Genomic DNA, 23,817 nt, shown 5'->3' with positions numbered 1-23,817 from the left:
ACTAAAACACATTATAAATACACGTGCCTATTGGACACGATTCTTGCACTTCACTCACAAGAATCAGACTTTGTCTTCTTTTTTCTCTCACATGACGAGCTCCACAAAAAATCAAGTAAAAATCACTCTTCATATTTGTTAAAAATCAACCTTTTAATTTTTTAATGTTCTAAAAACCATGAAAAGTTCATAGATGGTGATGCTCTAAACGGTGGATGTAATTTCAAGTGGTCATTTTGAGTAGGGTTCATTTTTTATTTGGAGAAGATCAAAATAGATTCAGATACTCTTAGTTGAGTGAATAAATTTGGTATATTATACGTTCAAAATGGATAATGGGTTAATAATAAATTTATTCTCAAAGTGTATCCATTGAGTTGGAAAAAATAGAGTGTGGGAGGCTTTTAAGTACTTTTTGTCTTGCATTTGATGCTCTCTTTGTGTGTAAAGGAATTTGCTACTCAAATTCCAAAATAAGTTTTAAAAAAAAAAAATTGAACTAGCTCGACGGTAAAAGTATTTTTTAACTAATTTGTAAAAAAACTAAATAGCATGACAGTTAAAAGCAATCATACATTACATAAAGTGATTTTTCATACTTTTGTTTTGGGTGCAACTTTCATGTATGTTTCATTTTCGTCTGTATAGTATAAAATATTCGTATTCTTGTCAATGCAGCCGCAACTTTCATGCATCATGCATGTACAAATATAGGACAGAACAGACTAAGAAATGAATATGAGGTTGCAGGTTGGTAATATAGAATGTTTGTACATAGGAGATGGGAAAGTAACAGCGTTGATCGAGCATGACAATGAGTTTTTTTTTTTTTTTTTTTTTTTTAACGAGAAAGTTCGAAGTCACTATTGGATGGTGTACTCTATGTAAAACTCTACCTTGTACTCTTAGTCGATAAAATATTACAAATAGATAAATCAGTTCAAATCAAAAAATTAATAAAATTTTAACACGCGATGAGTCAAATTCAAAATTTTGTTGTTATTAAACCAACTTAGTTGGGTTCGACGCATATACGAATATATAAAGGTGGGAAGGGTCAAGGGACAGTGGCATCTAGCGAATTGATGGGGCAATATATATGTGAATAAACTAAGGATTCCGCTGAAAATTTATGACAATAAAAGAGTGGGGCTTTAATTATTTCCCACTTTGAAGCACAGTATCACTTTAGCTTTTCACATTATTATTATTTGGTTATTCCCATCCAGGGGGGCTAACATCTGTGCGGCCATTTTTATTTTCACCAATACATCCTTCATTTACATACCAAATAATGTGTGCCACCAAAATATATCGCAATTATATTAGTAATATACCAAATTAAATGACGAGTAATTTGAATGGAAAAAGTTGGATAAGTTACAATTCAATATGACTAGACATATATGTGCAACACATTACATGGTGTTGAGCATAATGTATAGTTTTTATTAGATGATAATAGTTAATAAATATGTAGTGCTATAAGTATCTTTTAATTTAACATAAGAATATACAAAGCGTCTTAAGTTCAAACCATAAAATTTAATACCTGAATTGTCTGTTAAGTGTTAAGTGAGAATGCAACAATAAACATGTTACATGATCCCACAGCAAATTATTGCATAGACCATGGTCCACATACACAGCTGTGTGGACCAAAAATAAAATGTATATTATTTTTGTACTGAAGGTACATTATTTTTGTACTGTAGGTACATTATTTGATACGGAATAGTATATATCAAATAATGTACCTTCAGTACAAAAATAATGTACCCTAAAATAATGTACCTACAGTATAAAAATAATGTACCTTCAGTACAAAAATAATGTACTTTTTATTTTTGGTCCACACAGCTGCGTGAATCATGGTCCATGAAATAATGATTGGTGGCCACTGGGTAGGCTTAACTTAGGCCCAATCTAGGTTTTACTGGATTGGGCTCTGCAAATGGTAATTTGGGCCTAGCATCTGTTTATTGGACTAAACCAAAAGATCCCGTAGCCTAATTGAACGAAGTGGGCCGAACCCATCTATTCCTTAACTCTTCTGACTTCTGCTACATAACATAGGAGTGGCAAGCAGAGGAATATTTTCCTTCATTTCTTATTTGGCTTACAATGAACCAACCAAGAATTAAGAGCTGACAAAAAGTTCTTTTTTGCTCTTGTTAACATGTATTACTCAAGTCTCATTTCCCTACAATGGTGAAGCTTAACTACTCCAAAAGTTCATACTACATGCTCTGAATCTATTGATCACACAGTAAGACCTTGAGGAGCAGCAGGGGCGGGTGTCTTAGGCTTTGGCTTCTCGACGACAATGGCTTGTGTGGTGAGGACCATACCTGCAACTGAAGCAGAATTCTGCAAAGCACATCTTGTCACCTTGGCTGGATCGATGACTCCAGCTTCCACGAGGTTCTCATAGCTGTCGGTCATTGCATTGTATCCGATCTCCCATTCACTGTCTTTCACCTTTTCCACAACAACCTCCCCTTCAACCCCAGCATTTTGGGCTATCAGGGATGCTGGTGCAACTAATGCCTGTAAGCAAAAGACAGCACGTAGAAAAGAATTCATTGTTATTTTTACAATCGGTTGTTTCTACTTGATCATGTAAAAGCAAAGAAAATAGAAGTCTGGCATTCTTTACCTTTTGCACGATATCAGCTCCTAATTTCTCATCTGCATCTTCAAGTGTGTCCTTGATTGCAGGAACATAAGTCGACAGATGAACTAATGCAGCCCCACCACCAGGTACAATTCCCTCCTCAATGGCAGCAAAAGTTGCATTCTTTGCATCCTCGATGCGCAGTTTGCGGTCCTCAAGTTCAGTCTCTGTTGCAGCTCCAACCTTAATTACAGCAACACCACCTGACAATTTGGCAATTCTCTCGGCAAGTTTCTCAGAATCATAGATTGATTCAGTTTCAAATAACTCCTTTTTAAGCTGAGCAATCCTTGACTGTATCTCATCCTTTGTTGCAGCATCAGCAATAATGGTTATTGAGTCCTTTGTAATTGTCACCTTTCTGGCAATTCCTAGTGCTTCAACTTGGGTATTCTCAACAAGAAGTCCCAACTCACTAGCCTGGTACTCAGCTCCTGAAATAAGCAAACAGATCGAACTTGACAAAGTCAACAAAGAGAACTTCCACAATCAAGTATGTAAGAGGAATGGTCAATGAATAATTTGTTTATACAACTTCTATCCGAAAAGGAAACCAGATTAATTCACTCCTCTTCATTGCAGCACCCCAAGCAGTTGATTGTGGCATAGTCATTCCAAAGCCTTACGAGCTATGATGCTAGGGACAGCTATTCAACGAGTAAGTGCTAGAAACATGATTAAAGGGGACATGTTTTATACTCTTCAACCCTCACATAGTTTTGAACCATTTTCTTTTAAGGTTTTTCTTAATTTCCCAATTTATCTCGACTCTTAGAATGTATGGCAAAAGTAGTGAAAAGCCTTGTATCTATATTGGAGAAGCAAAAGAGAGCTATGAATCCAAATGCCCAGTCCACTATATAGTCATGACAATAGATATACTGCATTCCGATACTCCCCAGCACAATTAGATAGTAATAGAGGACTAAATAAAGAACTTAGTTCCACCATTTAGCTAATGTGCCCTCAAGAGATGAGAGACATGAAGAATTTGAACCAAAAAAGTCAAGTACCTGTTACAATGGCAATATCTTGAAGAAGTGCCTTTCTCCTTTCACCAAAACCAGGTGCTTTGATGGCAGCAACATTCACAATACCTCTCAATTTGTTAACAACAAGAGTAGCCAAAGCTTCTCCGGTAACATCTTCAGCAATAATGAGCAAAGGAGCTCGTAGCTGTGTAGTTTTTTCCAACAAGGGGATAATGTCCTTGATTGCTGAAATCTTCTGATCTGTAACTAAAACTCTAGCATTTTCAAATTCAACAATCAATTTCTCGGGATTGGTGACAAATTGAGGGGATATATATCCTCTGTCAATCTGCAAGCAATAAGTAAAAATAAATGGTTATGACCATTTATAGGAGAAAAGCATGAGAACACCATGTAAAAGAAATTGATGTCACAAATTAGATACCTCCATTCCCTCTTCTACATGAACTGTTGTTTCAAAGGAGGAAGATGATTCAATGGATAGCACACCATCAGGACCAACTTTGTCAATTGCATCAGCAATCATGGTGCCAATGGTTTCATCATTTCCAGCAGAGATTGAAGCAATTGCTGGTGGGAGAAGAGCATAAATAACATTGCCAAGTGGTAAACAGTGTAGGTGAATAGAAAGCTAGTCTTCATTATGAACTAAAGCATAATAATTCTATTATTCCGTACCTTTAATATCATCACGACCTTTAACAGGCCTAGCTTTCTTTTCAAGCTCATCAACCAAAGCCTGTACAGTCTTGTCAATACCCTTCTTTATGGACACTGGATTTGCACCAGACGTAACACTCAACAGACCTAGTTTAATTATTTCGCGAGCAAGAACTGATGCAGTTGTTGTCCCATCACCAGCAGAATCATTGGTTTTGCTTGCAACCTTCATCAAAATCTCCATATATCAGACATTATAGAAAATAAAACAAAAACACAAATGGCAAGCTGTTCTAATTACGCATTTGATGAGTGATCTAAAGAGAAAGTAGGATAGGGAAAGAATCAACCTCCCTAATGAGGGCAGCACCAGCATTTTCCATAGCATCAGCAAGTTCAATAGCTCGAGCAATTGTTACTCCATCATTAACCACTTTTGGGGTTCCATATTCATCCAACACAACATTCCTCCCTATAGAAGAATTATAAAGTCTTACAAGTTTGAATCATTTTGATACATTTATAGTTATCAAAACTCATAGGATAAATTATGCCATGCTGGTTTAAGGAAACAAAAGATTCAAATTCAAATGAATGATGCTCAACTTTAACTACTAAACAATACTGACACCACTGAGCTTATAACAGTTCAGGATGTTATAGCAGAGCTGCTGCGTATTTCCACATCAAGTTTCTAGCTATGCATAGAATCAGTGGCAAATTACCATGAATTGATGCAAGTAGCTAGCACAGTCATCCTAAGATAACCCAAACATAAAACTAAACATACCTAAAACTCAAAAATCTATTTCTTAGTATTCCAGTTCTACACAATAAACACTGACAGATATGCAAGGTCCTAATAAGACCATTAAAGAGACAAATTAAAGCAATGTGCAATTACCCCTGGGGCCAAGCGTGAGGCCGACGGCATCGGCGAGCTTATCAATGCCGGCCTGAAGTGCAGTCCGGGATCTCTGGTCAAATGCTATTTCCTTAGCATTCGCCTTCACGACAAACCGGCCCTTGGAGCTCGATGTCTTGCCGTTGTAATTCCTCCCGTGCAACTGGCAAGCCCTCCTATTCCTCAACCCGGCCTACATCAACCAGCAAATATATAAGCGCAAAATATATGCAATTACTTTTGAAATGAAGAAGAACAGAATCAATAAAAGGGCAAAAATGAGCAAATACCTGTTTGGAAGAAGAAGAAGAGATGATTGAGGCCGTTGAGAAAGCATTTGCAGACGCCATTTCAAAGGAGAATGCTGCTGTGGATAACAGAAACAGTGGGGTTTTGCAGAGTGTTATCTAGGGCATGTTGTTCTTATATGTAGTGATAATTTCGAGAAGGTTCTTCTCTGCTCTGACTGCCCATTTCGGCTCAACTACTCATCTACTACTACACTCTTGCCTTCTTTTGGTTGTTGATTAAATTTGGATTTTTTTTTTAATTCTTTTTTTAGTGCGAGTGACTATGTTAAGGTGTAATATTTGTCTAACCTATTGTGGTTAGTAAGAATTTTGAGAAAACTTGAGTTCGGTATTGGACCGAAATTGTAAACAGACAAAGAAAGAAGTGAATTTACCAAAACAAAAGTGTAATATATGTTTGTATATACTTTTTTAATCACACAAAGAGTCAATACAACTTTTACTGGAATTTGAACTCATTACCTTATATTTGGAATTTGTCTTAAAAGACATTATTGTAGTTTTATTTGTAGTCCAATAAATAATTTAATATTAATGATTGTTTAGAATGCAATATGAACCTCAATCAACTGTTACAACTAAATTTAAAAGAAATATGCGAAAATCTTGTAGTCTAGCACCAAATTACAATTTCATATAGAAAGTTGTGGGTTCGAATTTTAGTGAAAGCATATGGAAGTGACATTTTTCTACCATAAAACTAAGAATAAAATACGTTAATCACATCACATCAAGAGCCAAAATATTACTGAAAAATACAGCTCCGTTTTCTTCTTCTTTTTTTTTTTTTTCAAAAAAACAAAAAAAGAATAAAATAAAATAAACAAATAAGAAGAGGGAGAAAAATTCCGGCTAAAGTAAGCAACTGATATAATTTTCCTTCTGCCGTTCTCTCGTATGGCTTAAAATTAGGTCAATATTGCATTTCCGGTGGTCAATCAACGTTGAACTCTGACTATACGGAGAATATTGTAGTTGTACTGTGTTAAGCTTCATTGTACGGTATGGTTTCTGTTTTTGCATAGAATTTGTCTACACCCCCCACACGTTTGATGAAATGCTTCTTATAGTACACCCAGCAGAGTATATTCTTGAAGTAAGCTGCATTGATGCCTTGGTGGATCTTAATAATGATTTAGCTCCTTGTGAGATTAGTCTTGGCTGACTGCTTTTTAGCTCTTGCCTAGATCTGCTTAGTGCATTTCTTTAATGAAGCCTGTGATTTTCTCTTTTCTATATCTTTCCAGTAATAGCTTATGTTGAAGCCGTTATCTTTGCAGGTGTGGAGATATTACTGTCATGGATGAGCTCGAGAAGCATAGTATCTTGATGGTGTCAGATTTTTTCTATCCCAATTTTGGTGGGGTTGAGAATCACATTTATTATCTATCTCAATGCTTGATGAAGCGGGGCCATAAGGTCAGATTTCATGTTATAATCTACACTGTCTAAATTGTCTAGTGTATATCTTTGTGTGATTTCATTCATGCACTGAGCCTAGGACGAAAAGAAAGAAAATGTGAAGTTTTATGTTTTCCCCAATTCTTGGCTTGATTGTATTTTAGTAGAAATTCATTAATTTTACACAGTTGCATCAAAATTTAGGCAGACAAGGAAATATGAATCACTGAATGTGATCTCCCTTGTGTGTTTGGCTAGGGTGAATACAAGAGGGGAAGTGAAGAAGGAGCCCAATTGGACTGGTTTTGTTAGAAAGTCTGAAACCAACTTATCCTAATGAAATTGGTCCTTCTTGGGTTTCCCTCTACAAATTGAACCATTAGGTGGAAAATATAAGTCAGTCTTTATCTGGACTAGTTTGGTTAGGTCCGTAGCCAACTAAGCCTAACGAATCATTCTGTTCTATAATCCAATCTTATATGCATCTAAAAGATAAAGAACAAAGAATATCAAGAAAAATATCATCTTTCAGCATTATCTCAGAAGGAACAAATTTTTGAAACTTCAAAGTGTAGTTTTCATTAGAGGGTTCTTAAAACAAGGAAATTTATTATGCTCATTTGTATGAAGCTAGGTGGTTGTTATGACTCACGCCTATAAAAATCGCTCTGGAGTGAGATATATGACGGGTGGGTTGAAAGTTTACTATGTGCCATGGAAGCCTTTTCTTATGCAGAATACACTACCCACTTTTTATGGTACACTTCCTATCATAAGGACTATTCTAATTCGGGAAAAGATAACTTTGGTTCATGGACATCAAGCCTTCTCTACTCTATGCCATGAAGCTCTGATGCATGCACGTACAATGGGTTACAAAGTTGTATTCACTGATCATTCTCTTTATGGATTTGCTGATGTGGGAAGCATTCACATGAACAAGGTATTGCAATTTACTCTAGCTGATGTAACCCAGGCTATCTGTGTGTCTCACACAAGCAAAGAAAACACAGTCTTAAGATCAGGGCTGCCACCGGAAAAGGTTTATGTCATTCCAAATGCCGTAGACACTGCAATGTTCAAACCTGCTCCAGAAAAGCTTAGTCAGGAGGAAATTGTTATAGTTGTGATAAGTAGATTAGTTTACAGGAAAGGGGCAGATTTACTAGTTGAAGTTATCCCTGAAGTATGCCGCTTGTATCCCAATGTAAGTATTTCTGAAGTATGAAGGCTTTTATATAACTTTGGGTAGGTAGATCTTGACTGTCTTTATGATAATTTTAGATCTAAGCAAATCATCTTGGTGAAGATTAGGTTCGCTTCATTGTTGGAGGAGATGGACCTAAACGAGTGCGCCTGGAAGAGATGAGGGAAAAGCACTCTCTTCAAGATCGAGTTGAGATGTTGGGAGCAGTGCCACATGCCAAAGTGCAGTCAGTGTTAATAACTGGCCATATTTTCTTGAACAGGTATAACATGCTCCTTTTGTCGAGTGTGCTTACTTGTGTCTTGAGGTTACCAAATTATGTGGCATGCAACTTTTATGGGTATATCCTGGTTCTGTAAATCTATTTAAGATACCAAAAACAATCTGGCCCTTTTCCAATTAGCAACAAGAAATATAAAACAGCTCAAAGCCTATGCACAGAGGCAAAAGTAATGCATGCCAAGTGTAAATTGTGGAATTATTGTCTTGTTTTACCTAGAGGCATTACCATTTCATATGCTTGAGGGTTTGCCAAAGCATGAAAATTTAATGATCATTTCAACCTAAAAGGCTAATCTAAGGTTTGACTGCTGAGAATTCCCACAATAGCAATGTACACTGTCTTTATATACCACAATGAATCTGTGACCTAAAAAATAGCACACTGTCTATAAGGATAAGTTGCTTTCTTTCTCCCCTATCTTGTGCCCCCATTTCTCTTCTGCTGATTCTTGCATTTTCTGCACTAGTTCTTTAACAGAAGCATTTTGCATAGCTATATTAGAAGCTGCAAGTTGTGGGTTGCTGACAGTTAGCACACGTGTTGGAGGAGTTCCAGAGGTATGATCATGATATGATTTCTTGTATTTGTAGCTCTCTGTTTTCTGTTATCAAGAGATCTGAATTTAGTTTTCATGTTTTCTAATGTTGGTTAATGGTCCATCAGGTTCTTCCAGATGATATGGTTGTTCTTGCAGAGCCAGATCCTAGTGATATGGTACAAGCAATCACAAAGGCAATACACATGCTTCCCCAGATTGATCCAATAGTCATGCACAACCGTGTAAGTATGCTACAATACTAATTGTAATGCTTTCTTTGATTTTATGCTTGGGCAGTTGGTGGCTGTGGGGATCTAATATAGGAATATGGTATTCTTCTTTTCTATCCAGATGAAGAAACTATATAGCTGGCATGATGTTGCCAAGAGGACAGAGATTGTGTATGATCGTGCTCTAAAACACTCAAATCCTCCACTATTGGAGCGATTATCTAGGTATGTAAAATGCATTTTTGAATTTTGTGTTTGCCCATCCATAGAATGAGGAAGTTGGTGACAGTCCATTTGCATATTCTAGTAGTGTATATTGCACGATTTATAAAGAAACCTTCCAAGTTGCTATTGCAAGTAGAAAGATCTTTGCCTCATATCAGCATATGCTACTGCAGCCCAAAATTATCATTGTTCTTTGTTTTGACTATCTCCGATTTCTTAGTGAAGAAGTTTGCAGAATGTAGAAGAAATTCATGGAACTACTGAATAATAATGACTTGGCTTGTATATTACATCTCCATTATCAATGCAGTATTGGCTATCTAACTAGAGAAAACTTAGATTAATAGATTATAAATTCGAAATCAACTCAGTGTAACGGTTTTGTGAGCACATTACATCAATATTGGAAGAAAAGCTGATAAACGTTGATCTTGCTAGGTATCTTACTTGTGGAGCTTGGGCAGGCAAACTGTTTTGCATAGTTATGATAATTGACTTCTTGCTCTGGCGTCTCTTGCAACTATGGCAGGTAATCATTTCTCTTTCATGAGTGGTTCATTCCTTTTCGTTCCCTATTATAATTGTTCTTTATGATTTTCATTAGCCTGACAACGAGATTGAGGTGGTGCCTGATATTTGTTTGATGAATTCTCAACATGACACCAACAAGGATGAAAGCAATACATGATTTTCACTTCATAGGACATGTTTGTATTACATTCGACAAATGATTAGCTGACCCTTTTACTTCTACACTTCGAGGATGTAAATGCAACTAGGTAAGCCATTTCTTTTCTGACCTTATCGAATTTTTACTCCTATTTGTGTTGGCTTGTTCAGACTCGATTGGATTTTGGGCTAGTAATGGATTTTTTTATTTTTTTTTTGGAAGAAATTTGTTAATGATTATCATAGATGGTTTTGGAAAAATGTTAGCCAGTGTCCAACTAGAACTAGTTTAGCTCTTTAGGATGGCACTTTGTATATTTAAAAAGGTGATATTTTATGATATTGTGAGTATGCCACATGCATATTCTTCATTATTATTTCCAACCTAGTTCCCAGCACTGAAATAATTCCACGCCAAACCAATTTGTCGGATTCAAAGTCTACAAAAAGTGAGTTAGAATTAGAGAAAAAGGGGCAAAAGAATATGGAGTTGTACAAGAGATGTCGACAAAGAAAAAAGCCAAGGCATTCAAACCAAGTCAAGTTGCTAAAGAGATGTTTTGAAATTGTGTGTGTAATGAAAAATGAGTAACGTGGGGTTTGATCCTGAAATTGTTGGTCTTCGTACCTACAAAGTTGACAATAGAGATTGTGACTCATGGTACAAGCAAGAAGGCAAGAAGCAACATCCCAAAACGGCAAAACCGGAGTCCTAGATTTGGGAGGTACATTTATATGATAGAAGTGTGATGTCATTAAATGCTCAAACCCATTATACCATTGGCCCTATAGTCCAAGCCATGTGTAAAGACTTTATAGCTCATGATTTCCTATTTATTAATCCTTATTACGTACTGACAATTGTGGTATAAATAACATTTCCTTGCATAATCAATTACTCCGTATATCATTAGTCTACTACAGGCAAATAATAATATAACGTAATAGGTGAGCAACACCCATTAAAAATAACATTGCTGGGCATACATGACTACTTATTATTTTTCTCTCCAATCTTATTTTTATAACATTACACACAACTTTTTAATATATCAAGTATTTGAGTTGACAAAACATGTGAAGTATATATATATATTTTAAACAATTGTTGTATCCATAAGAAATATACAGCAGCATTTATGTGGTGTTGCCCTGTATCCCCAAGTCAAATAGGCAATTAGGTATTAAGTTGCATTTAGTGGAGTGGTCAATTGTCAGCGCACACGCATAGGGTTCCTACCTGCACGGCTACAAATTTTAGAGGCCATGCCTCAAGTCGTATGATGTATGCATTTTTTGAATTTCCTTGGTCAAACCTTGCACACAAAAAGTAATGTTTTTTTAATTTTTAATTTCCATCACAAGTGGACATAGTGCATCACGTCCCAAGGTATTATTTTTCAATTTCCTAACAAACAAAAAATCTCAGAGTCTGCGATAAAATAATTCTGTAATAATAATATGGTAATAAAAAGGACAAGAAAATGGCACAACACAACAAAGGACAACGACAAAGGGCATTGCCAAAATTTTAGACCGAGGTCACAACTCCTGTCTTTCTCATCAACAACAATGACAAAACTCAATTAAAGAAAATGTTGATTATTTCCAGAATCCGGAATATATTATTATCATATACTTTTCATTGGTTGTGGAAAAAAGAAAAAGATTTCTTATGATTTTTTTTAGTGACTAGAACAATATGTAGTCATACGGTATGTATTGTGACCTTAATTGACAAAAGAAATCAGTTTAAATTGTTCATAACTAACCAACTCAAATAAAAAAAAAAAAAAAAAAAGGTCAATATATAGGCCGCTATTGTTAGGAGTTGAATTTATGACATTATAGTTACTTGATTAATAGTCTGACCAACTTAACAGATTTTGCATTTAAATTTTGTATAACTTACTCGAATAATTCATGAATAAACAAAGTTTATTATCATGATTCACGGGAGTATACTAATGTTATTAGATAAATCTATACTATATATAAAAAAATTATCCTCCTCTAGAATTTTCCCGCCCAAACGTATGGGTATTTTAGTAATATAGTAATTATAATAATAATAATAATATTAATAATATTAAATATTAAGAATATTAATTATTATTATAGAATAATATTAATTATAATTGATTATAATAGGTTATTAGTAATTATGGTAATTATTATAGATTTATGTCAATATTTAATTGATTATAATAGGTTAATATTTAATTTAATATCATAATTTATTAGTAAAATAATTAGTAAAGTTTAAAGTTTAATTGGTGAGAAAATTTATTAATTGGTAAGAAAATTTTTGGTAATGTCAATCATATTATATATATATATATAGTATTACCCTATTATGCCTATATGTAATTATGAAATTGGCAGTTACATACTTTCATATGGAAATAATTATTATATAAATAAATATATATCTTACAATACTACACATTTCTTTCCCTAATTTCATCCTAATCCCATTATATCCTCTTCATTAGTAATCATTATGCACTTCTTTCCATAACATAATCTTAATCCGAGTATATATTCTCCCATCTTCTTCCATTGTTGCAAAAAAATTCTTCATCCTCCGAGTATGTATTATCCCATCTTTTTCCATTGTTGCAAAAAAATTCTCCGTCTTTCCCCATAATTTTTTCCCTTTTCTCGCCAAAAAGAAGAAAAGAACTAGCAAACAAGGATTATCAACTATGAGTGTTTCGAGTGTGCGCAGTGAATTTTGATTTCTAGGGTAAGTATTCATGTTCACCAAAATACTTTTTCTCCAAAAGTAATCATTTTTGTAAGTGTTTATGTGCACCATCTTTCTAAAATCCTTCAAAAATAATTTCTATAGTATTTATGAATGATTGTTATTTGACTCATGACTTTATCAAATATTTGTATGTGTTTAGAGCAATCTTCATCTTCTCCATCTACGGATGCTCCTTTAATTTGGGAAAAACAAATGAAGACTATATATTGCGGGAAGGATTTCTCCATGGTATACAGATTGCAGTCTCTACAAACGTATATTAAATCTTTTTTTTAGTTAATGAATATAAGCAAATCTTTCAAAATATCAATATTTGCAATAATTAAAATATTCTAATTATTATAAAAATTAAGGAATTAATTATAATTAAGCTAATAATGAAATTAAGGAATTAAGTAATATAAGGAAATAATTCTAATTAAGTTAAAAATGGAAAATAATAAATTAAGTAATTATATAGTATTTAAATAGTAGTAAAATTATCTTTATTTTTTTGAATAGTAAAATTATCTTTATAATTAAAAAATTAGTTAATGAATATAAGCAAATTTTTCAAAATATTAATATTTGCAATAAATAAAATATTTTCAAAATAATCATTATAATGATAATTAATACTATATAAAATATTTAATAAAGAGTATTTAAATGGTAATAAAAGTGCCTTATAATAAAAAAATCATATACAATGGAAACGTAACTATGTTTAGAATCTTTATTCCTTATTCCTGATTTACTTTCTGATGATTAACCTTTAGAGCAATCTTTATCTTCTCCATCTATGGATGCTCCTGTAATTCGGGAACACAAATGAAGACTATTGCGGGAATGATCTCTCTTTGGTATACAGATTGCAGTGTCTACAAACGTAAGAGATAATAATTCAATTCCCTAGATGACTCTTTGTATGTAAGAGATAATAATTCAATATTCATAAGGAATGCTAAATGTCAATATGTACGTAGATCAATTTATGCCTTTGTTCTGATCAATTTCACAACATGCATTTTACCTAACTGTACTACATCATAAGACAAATTAAACATATATATATATATGTACTTGATGGGCTACTAATCTATATCTATAATCTATAATCTATAATATATAATATTATTAAAAACAAAATCCTCATTTCGTTTATTCCCGCACAATCACTTCAGCCAAAACAATTTAAAAAGAAAAAAAAATATTTAACAAACAATACAAAAGGAAAATAAAAAATGATCCATAATTCAATGATTAATATTAATAATGGTTAGCAGTAAAAATGAAAAATGAAAAAAAAAAGAAACAAAATTAACTTACGTGAAAAAATAGAAAACAAAATGGAATTAACTTACCAAGAAACAGACTAATAATAATAAGGTTACTGATAAAAAAGAAAATTCTAACAAAATTTCTATTTCATGCTTTCCCGTCCAACCACTTTTGTCCAAACAATAGAAAATAAAAATTTATTGAGGAAACAATAGAAAATGAAATAAAAAAGGGTCCATAATTTATTGATTAATACTAATAATATTAGCAGTAAAAAAGGAAAAATAGAAAAGGAAACATAATTAACTTACCATGAAACGGAATAACAATAATTAATATATATATATATACACACACACACACACTAAGCTATAATTAAAAATAAAATCCTATTTACTTGATTTCCCGCCCAAACAATAGTAAATAGTAAAGGTAAATTAAAAATAGAACGGAAATATTTCACAATAATATTTACATCATCAATTAAAAATTTAACGGAAATTAAATAAATTAGAAAAAGGAGATGAATATTAATAATTGATTGAAAATTAAAAATAGAAAAGAGAATGACAATTATGTCATGAAAAATGAAATGAATATTAATAATGGACTGGAAATATAAAAAAATATCCATAATTAATTAAAATAGAAAATGAAATGGTCAAATCATTGTATTATAATTTTTCACAATAATATTACACAGTAGAATAAATCAAATCACAATTAAATCGTAAATCTTTCACAATTTTAAACAATAGAACGAAAATTAAAAATGAAACGGAAATATTTCAATAGTAATAATATTCTACATCATCAATAGTAAAAGTAAATTAAAAATGGAAAGGAAATATTTCAATAATAATGGTCTACATCATCAATAGTAAAGGCATATTTTAAATTTTAAACAATAGTAAAGGTAAATTAAAAATAGAATGAAAATATTTCAATAATAATATTATACTTCATTAATTAAAAATAGAACGGAAATTAGGTAAAAATATCAGTGCATCTATTATTCTAACTGACTAATTGACTAAAAATAAAAATAATCGACTGAAAATGAACCTGATATTACTAATTGACTGAATATATAAAAGAAAATGAATATTAATAATTGTCTGCAAATAAAAAATATCAATAATTGACTAAAATGAAAAAGGAAATGGTCAGATCATTGCATTTTAATTAAAAAAAGGAACGAAAATATTTCAATAACAATATTCTACACCATCAATAGTAAAAATATATTTTAAACAATATTAAAGGTAAATTAAAAAAGGAACGGAAATATTTCAATAATAATATTCTACAACATCAATTAAAAATGGAACCGAAATTAAGTAAAAATATTACTGCATCTAATATTTTAATTGATTGAAAAAAAAAATAATTGGCTGAAAATGAATCTGATATTACTAATAGGCGAAATATATAAAAAGATCACTAATTTACTAATATTCTACCATTATATATTTTCTATTGTTGAATGTTTTATTTCAGAATACTGAATTTATGTTGTATGTTAAACAATCATACTTCAATATACATCACAAAATTTAATCACAGAATGGATTTGTTATCCACAAAATATAATCACAAAATGAATTTGTCACTCATATAATATAAATTTATATTATTTATTTATTAATATTGGGATTAATACTATATTTTAGACTTATACTATAATTTAGACTCATACTCATAGTATATTGGTTAAATGGTTTATTTTAGAATACTGAATTTTTGCTTTATGTTGTATGTTGTATGTTGTATATTAGCCAATCAAACTTCAATATACATAGAAATAATCACATAATGAATTTGTTATCCACAGAATATAATCACATAATGAATTATTACTATTTTTTAGTATATTCATGATAGAAAAGGATATAAAATTTATAATATTTATTTATTAATTAATATTAATATTTATGGGTGATTCTCTAATGGAATTTGTATTCATTTACAAATTTCTAAAGAATTTGTCAAACAATGCAACAAACTCTTGAAGAAAGGGAAAATCTATAATATTCACAATTTTGTTGTGCAAACACCTCTCGCATGAGGTTTAAGTCGTGTGAACAAAAGTACATTATGAAAACGAATAATGACACTTTGATTAGCGTTACGGATCAAGATGATTCTGATTTTCCCAAAGACATGTTTAAACTCAAGGATNAAAATCCTATTTACTTGATTTCCCGCCCAAACAATAGTAAATAGTAAAGGTAAATTAAAAATAGAACGGAAATATTTCACAATAATATTTACATCATCAATTAAAAATTTAACGGAAATTAAATAAATTAGAAAAAGGAGATGAATATTAATAATTGATTGAAAATTAAAAATAGAAAAGAGAATGACAATTATGTCATGAAAAATGAAATGAATATTAATAATGGACTGGAAATATAAAAAAATATCCATAATTAATTAAAATAGAAAATGAAATGGTCAAATCATTGTATTATAATTTTTCACAATAATATTACACAGTAGAATAAATCAAATCACAATTAAATCGTAAATCTTTCACAATTTTAAACAATAGAACGAAAATTAAAAATGAAACGGAAATATTTCAATAGTAATAATATTCTACATCATCAATAGTAAAAGTAAATTAAAAATGGAAAGGAAATATTTCAATAATAATGGTCTACATCATCAATAGTAAAGGCATATTTTAAATTTTAAACAATAGTAAAGGTAAATTAAAAATAGAATGAAAATATTTCAATAATAATATTATACTTCATTAATTAAAAATAGAACGGAAATTAGGTAAAAATATCAGTGCATCTATTATTCTAACTGACTAATTGACTAAAAATAAAAATAATCGACTGAAAATGAACCTGATATTACTAATTGACTGAATATATAAAAGAAAATGAATATTAATAATTGTCTGCAAATAAAAAATATCAATAATTGACTAAAATGAAAAAGGAAATGGTCAGATCATTGCATTTTAATTAAAAAAAGGAACGAAAATATTTCAATAACAATATTCTACACCATCAATAGTAAAAATATATTTTAAACAATATTAAAGGTAAATTAAAAAAGGAACGGAAATATTTCAATAATAATATTCTACAACATCAATTAAAAATGGAACCGAAATTAAGTAAAAATATTACTGCATCTAATATTTTAATTGATTGAAAAAAAAAATAATTGGCTGAAAATGAATCTGATATTACTAATAGGCGAAATATATAAAAAGATCACTAATTTACTAATATTCTACCATTATATATTTTCTATTGTTGAATGTTTTATTTCAGAATACTGAATTTATGTTGTATGTTAAACAATCATACTTCAATATACATCACAAAATTTAATCACAGAATGGATTTGTTATCCACAAAATATAATCACAAAATGAATTTGTCACTCATATAATATAAATTTATATTATTTATTTATTAATATTGGGATTAATACTATATTTTAGACTTATACTATAATTTAGACTCATACTCATAGTATATTGGTTAAATGGTTTATTTTAGAATACTGAATTTTTGCTTTATGTTGTATGTTGTATGTTGTATATTAGCCAATCAAACTTCAATATACATAGAAATAATCACATAATGAATTTGTTATCCACAGAATATAATCACATAATGAATTATTACTATTTTTTAGTATATTCATGATAGAAAAGGATATAAAATTTATAATATTTATTTATTAATTAATATTAATATTTATGGGTGATTCTCTAATGGAATTTGTATTCATTTACAAATTTCTAAAGAATTTGTCAAACAATGCAACAAACTCTTGAAGAAAGGGAAAATCTATAATATTCACAATTTTGTTGTGCAAACACCTCTCGCATGAGGTTTAAGTCGTGTGAACAAAAGTACATTATGAAAACGAATAATGACACTTTGATTAGCGTTACGGATCAAGATGATTCTGATTTTCCCAAAGACATGTTCGTTACGGATCAAGATGATTCTGATTTTCCCAAAGACATGTTTAAACTGGATCAAGATGATTCTGATTTTCCCAAAGACATGTTTAAACTCAAGGATTTTGAGTGTTGAAGGCTCCTGGAGGTGTGGATACTCAAGGATTTTGAGTGTTGAAGGCTCCTGGAGGTGTGGATAGCAACCAAGTAATTTTTAATTACAATTTTGTTCTACCTCATGCAATAAAATTTTATTAGCCTTGATTTTTTAATAGTTATTTTCGACCAGAGCATAACACCACTGGAAGCTACATATTCGACAAATCCAGAAGTCATCTCCGTTGATGAAACCACTCCTGAGCAGTAGTCTTTGAAGAGAATAAACATGCATTGTTCATCATCTTCAAAGAATTTGAAAAAGCCTAAGATTGAACCCAAAAAGGCATGATAGCCTTGGTTGTTTTGTTTTCGATTTACCACAAACAATTGCCCTGTTTGGTAAATGGTTGTTGGCTGATTGGGTTGGCTGTTTAGGTTAAAAGGTATGATTTGTTAATAACATTAGTTGATTGTAAAAAGTTGGCTGATTGGGTTGGCTGTTAGCTGATAGCTGTTTGGTATAATTTTTTTTCTCAAAAAACTAAGTGAAAATGCTACTTTGAGTAGCCTTTTGAATTTTAGTATTTTAGAGATACAAAAAACTTATTAACCAAACTAATAGTGATCAAATAAGTCAAAATTGGCTAATATGCTGATTATTTACCAAACAATGTCAATATTTATTTGAGTTTCAGTTCTTCTTAGTTTGACTGAACTAATTAAATGCTTAACATATGGATTAATTAACTCGTGTTTTCTTAAAGGAAACTGTAAAGGAAGGAAAAACTAAAAAATGCACTAATTAACTCATGTTTTCATTTTTTTTTTTTACAAAATGACAAAATTGTTATATATCTAGACAAAAAACATATGTTCCATACAAATGATTTAAGATAAGAATTGATTCCTATAACGGAGTTGCTAGAGAACAAGTGCATCTGCCCAATTTATAAAAATCTTAAATAATGATATATAAAATCTCCAAAGTTACAACACCGCATGCGTAGATCTACACATTAGCTATTAATTTGAGCAATTATTTGCTCAAAACTCAAGCAATAATAACATCAAAAAACATAAATGATCCAAAACATATCTTTAATTGCACTATATAATATTTGATATTCTAATTTAAATAATTATATATCGATCCAAATATTTTTAATATATTATAACAAATTCATTCCGTACATCGCACGGGCGAAAATAATACTATTTGATAAAAAAATTAATTTAAATACAATAGCATCTTTCCGTCTTTCGGTACTTATTTATTCTGTGGTGACCAAAAAGAAAACGTGATATGATCCCGCCGTTCCTTTGACGTCGACAAAATTTGCTGCCCAGCTTTTACCCTTCAATAACATATTCACGTCTCCATGACTCAATCGATCTCATATTTTCAAGGTTTTCCACAATTTCTTCTGTATGTGTAGAACTAAAATGGCCGTCGACGCTTCATCGCCGGCACGCAGCCCAGCAGCAAGGCTATCCTCTCGGACTTCTGGTTTCTCCTCCAGGAATAGGAACGCGCATTCCAGATCATCAGATCAACCAGCCAGCACTAGCACCTCCGCGCCGTATGATTCCAGTTCTACTTTCTCTTCCGGCTTCCGACTCGATAGCTCAGTCGCCACCGCGTCCGTTTCTAGCTCCTTGTCTAGCCTCCGGCAATCGCTACCGGAAAATCCTCAGATTTATGATTTTTCTGAAATTCGAGCTGCTACGAACAATTTCCTCTCCAAGCGGTACTCCTCCACCTCCTCTTCGCAATCGTGGCGGTGCATGCTGTACGGCAAGGAAGTCATCATATTCCAGCGGATAATCCGGAGATCGATGGAGAAATCGGGACTAAGATCTAATTTATCGGTTATTTGTAGGAGCCATAACCGGAGTATTATCAAACTCCTCGGCGCGTCGATCTCCGGCGATCAAATTTACCTAGTTTACGAATTTGTTCCTGGCTCAAACCTCGCTCTGTGTCTTCGAAACCCTAGAAACCCTAGCTACACGGTGCTCTCGACTTGGATGTCGAGAATGCAGATCGCTACCGATGTTGCTCAGGGTTTAGATTACATACACAATATGACGGGATTGGGGTTGAACTTGGTTCACAAGCACGTGAAGAGCAGCGGCATTGTCATCATAGAGCCGTCGCTCAACGCAAGGATCTGTCATTTCGGAGCGGCGGAGCTCTGCGGTGAGACAGAGATCTCGCCTATCGCCAGCGATGAGATCACGGAGGAGCCGCCATCGCCGGAATTGAGGAGATCTAGGACACGGAACCAGCAGTTCGAAGGCGTGAAGGGGTACATGTCTCCGGAATTTCAGCTCACTGGTCTTGCGACGCAGAAATCCGATGTATATGCATTCGGAGTTGTGCTTATGGAACTTTTCTCCGGCGAGGAGCCGGTGAAGTACAAATTTGATAAATCGAGTGGAGAATACGTGCGAATTTCAGTTGTGGAGACAGCCAGAGATGCGATTGCTGGCGGCGGCGAAGCGGCGGAGAGGGGGCTGAGACAGTGGGTGGACCGGAGGCTGAATGACTCGTTTCCGGTGAGTGTGGCTGAGAAGGTGATCCAACTAGCTTTAGATTGCGTCCACGTGGAGCCAGATAAGCGGCCCGATATGCGCCGCGTGTCCGGTAAAATATCGAAACTGTTTCTAGAGTCCGAAATGTGGTCAAAGCGGGTTAAAGTTCCTACCGAAATATCAGTATCATTAGCACCTCGTTGATGTGTATATACTGAATACTGAAATTATATCCATTTTAAATTTTAAATTGCACACTTCCATTTTTTTTACTACGTATTATATTATTTTAAATATAAATTATTCTTTCTCCACTTTTCTTTTTCTTTCCTTTTTTACATTTATCACCCGACTCACTTTATACATTTTTTCACCAACTTTTTCGAAACTCACCTCATCTCTGAGTGCATGGACTTACCACTTATTATCTTATTAAATAAAATTTAAAAATAATATATAAATTACTTATCCATAATAAAAATAATAAAATGTTAACAAAAGTGGTAAATTTTTATAATTAACTATATATTAGTACTTATTTTATTATTATATATGCACACACATGATGAGTCAGATGTGATTCTAAACAAGTTTTATATATAAAATTCGCATCCAACCTGATCTATCATCTACTATCACATAAAAAACTTGATTTATGCAAAGTAGTTTCAATTGAATATCGCAAGGTAGAATGAACTCAATGAAGTTGTCGAAGTTGTTAATCCTAATTCTGGTTGCTTATTTCAATTTTATTATGAGAAAATGACACATTTTCTCCCTATATTATGTGCATTTGTACTTTTTTCCCCTGTGTTATTAAAGTGACAGTTTTTTCATTCAGTTATTTTAAAAGTGGTATAGTTTCTCCCATGTAATGTTAAATTGACATTTTTGCCCTTAAAAATAACTATTTCATTTATTTTTATTCTCCAACCAATTATTACTAATCTGTATGGAAGATCACGGTTCGATACGAACCTAATCGAACACTGTAGCAATTAAACTTAAATAGTATAGACGGTTACGGTTACGATTCAGTACCGAAAAAAATAAAATAATTTTTGAATTTAGACTACTTTTAAATAAGTTATAAAATTATAAAAATAAATAAATAAATTTTGATCGGCGGTTCAAAATCGAAATTGGAACCGAACCGTACTGATTTATCAAAATAAGTGTTTGATCATTTTCACTATATATGACTACGGTTAAGTTCAGGTTCACGGTTCAACAACTATTTAATTTTATTTTGTCGGTTCTGAATCGTAACCAGAACCGTCCATAGTATTTCGGTATGATTGCTACAGTGTTTGGTTAGGTTTGAACCGAATCGTGATCATCCATACATATAAGTAATAATTTGTTGGAGAAGAAAAATAAATGAAATAATTATTTTTAAGGGTAATAATGTCAATTTAACATTTCAGGGGGAAAAGCTGCCACTTTAATCACACAGGGAGGAAAAGTGCTATATACACATAACATAGGGGGAAAAAGTGTCATTTTTCCTTTTATTATTATTTTTAATTTTTAATGAGGAAAAAGTTACACTAACAAATAAAAATGGCAATGTCAACTTAAAGACGGTTGCTAGGTCATGAAAACTGCAATCACAGAATAGAATACAGTATATTACCATGGATAAAGATTAGGTCCAGCCAGACACCCAATAAAATATAAGAAATTCAGAATCTCGGCTGATTATTTTAAAGAAACTGAAATTTTTTGTTGACCAAAATCAAACTTTGGGTTCTTAAATATGTTATTGTACTGAGTTATGTCGTTGTCATGAGATCGGATTGCATCATTAATGTGGTCATTTTGTGGTTCGATTTGTAGTTCAAAGTTCAAACTACTTAATTTACGTGTCCTGACCATCATCTTTCATTCTTAATTATTTTTTGAATACTTTTGAATTAATTCATTTAAATTTAGGTGCTTATTATAAGTTGTCAATAATTTATAATAATGATTAACTTTTAGTTTGCTAGCAACCGCTTCTTAATTATTTTTTGAATACTTTTGAATTAGTGAATTCATTTAAATTTAGGTGCTCATTATAAGTTATCAATAATTTATAATAATGATTAACTTTTAATTTACTAGCAACCGCAACGTACGTAGCTTGAATCTTACTTTTAAAATAAAAAAAGAGAAGAGATATATATGTAGTCTTGTTATGGACACAACATGTAGGCCAATTGAAATACACAATTTACCTCATATACTAGTTTTCACGGTAAGGGGGCTTTTATAATGTAATGCACTGAGACTCAAAGACACTTCCTTTCATATGGGAGTGCAACCGGGTGCTACTGAGCCACAAGGTCTTGGCCCTTACTCTGTTTAATTAATAACTCTATTACCAATTATTTAACCAGTATTAATCCTTAACTCACATTTATTTCACATGATAAAAATATAGTTATTCAGATTATGTCGCTAAATAAAAACAAACTTGATACAACTTAATGTCTTTACGATTGAAATTAACTTATTACCAAAGTGAGGTGTGATCAAATCAACATAAATGCGCCAACAACAATGTTGATGGCTTGTAGATATATCCCAACATGAATTTGATAAATATCATTCTCTATAATTCAAATTTATTTTTCTATATGCAGAATTTCACACCTTAAATATATTTATGAAGTGTGGGTAAGATAAATATGGACCTCTTCCTTTTCAAAAAATAAAAATAAAAATATGGATCTCTTTCATCTTAATTAAAGATCTTGGATTCAATTTGTAAGTATTCTAACCTTATTAAAAGTAAATAAAACGGAGATTATGATCCCTTTTATTGGGTGCTAGGTAGTGGCCTTTTGCAAGAAAGGATGGGAGAAGCTTTCAAGTAACATGAGATTGAATAACGTGTGAATTATAAATCACATCTTAATTTTATGTGACTTTATTTAGATTTAAGATCATTTTATTTTTCAACACTTGTAAATTGGAGAAAATATTCAAGTCTCATTAATTTTAATTAATGAAAGTTGACTTTTAAATGTATATAAGAGCAAGTTCAATATTCAAATTGTTTATGAGTTAGAGGGGAGAAAACAAATAAACAACCCCACCTCCCCCCCCCCCCCCCCCCCCCCCCCCCC

General features: G+C 32.0%; 3 protein-coding genes across 4 annotated transcripts; 2 read left to right on the top strand and 1 right to left on the bottom strand.

The window, feature by feature from the left end:
* Nucleotides 1–2,013: 2,013 nt before the first annotated feature.
* On the bottom strand, nt 2,014–5,694 carry LOC116017022 (ruBisCO large subunit-binding protein subunit alpha). The gene is made up of 8 exons (XM_031257527.1): nt 5,524–5,694; nt 5,234–5,426; nt 4,680–4,801; nt 4,348–4,555; nt 4,094–4,239; nt 3,691–3,997; nt 2,660–3,111; nt 2,014–2,550 (listed from the first exon to the last, which is right to left on the bottom strand). The coding sequence occupies exons 1-8, from the start codon at nt 5,581–5,583 to the stop codon at nt 2,263–2,265; spliced, it is 1,776 nt and encodes a 591-aa protein (XP_031113387.1). The 5' UTR covers nt 5,584–5,694; the 3' UTR covers nt 2,014–2,262.
* Nucleotides 5,695–6,390: 696 nt separating this feature from the next.
* Nucleotides 6,391–10,319, top strand: LOC116015258 (phosphatidylinositol N-acetylglucosaminyltransferase subunit A). 2 transcript variants are annotated; one of them, XM_031255286.1, is made up of 9 exons: nt 6,391–6,546; nt 6,825–6,963; nt 7,580–8,152; nt 8,260–8,414; nt 8,902–8,992; nt 9,099–9,215; nt 9,325–9,428; nt 9,867–9,957; nt 10,033–10,319. In XM_031255286.1, the coding sequence occupies exons 2-9, from the start codon at nt 6,844–6,846 to the stop codon at nt 10,114–10,116; spliced, it is 1,335 nt and encodes a 444-aa protein (XP_031111146.1). In that variant the 5' UTR covers nt 6,391–6,546; nt 6,825–6,843; the 3' UTR covers nt 10,117–10,319. The 2 variants fall into 2 exon arrangements, with proteins under 2 accessions (XP_031111146.1, XP_031111147.1); XM_031255287.1 differs by having other exon boundaries at nt 6,391–6,640.
* A 9,122-nt stretch (nt 10,320–19,441) lies between these two features.
* LOC116015360 (lysM domain receptor-like kinase 3) lies at nt 19,442–21,018 on the top strand. Its single transcript, XM_031255399.1, has one exon. It carries the CDS (start codon nt 19,598–19,600, stop codon nt 20,906–20,908), a length of 1,311 nt encoding a protein of 436 aa, XP_031111259.1. The 5' UTR covers nt 19,442–19,597; the 3' UTR covers nt 20,909–21,018.
* Nucleotides 21,019–23,817: the final 2,799 nt, after the last annotated feature.

This window comes from Ipomoea triloba, chromosome 4, assembly GCF_003576645.1.
Source record: "Ipomoea triloba cultivar NCNSP0323 chromosome 4, ASM357664v1".
NCBI lineage: Eukaryota > Viridiplantae > Streptophyta > Magnoliopsida > Solanales > Convolvulaceae > Ipomoea > Ipomoea triloba.
This window is presented reverse-complemented; position numbering and strand designations above follow the sequence as displayed.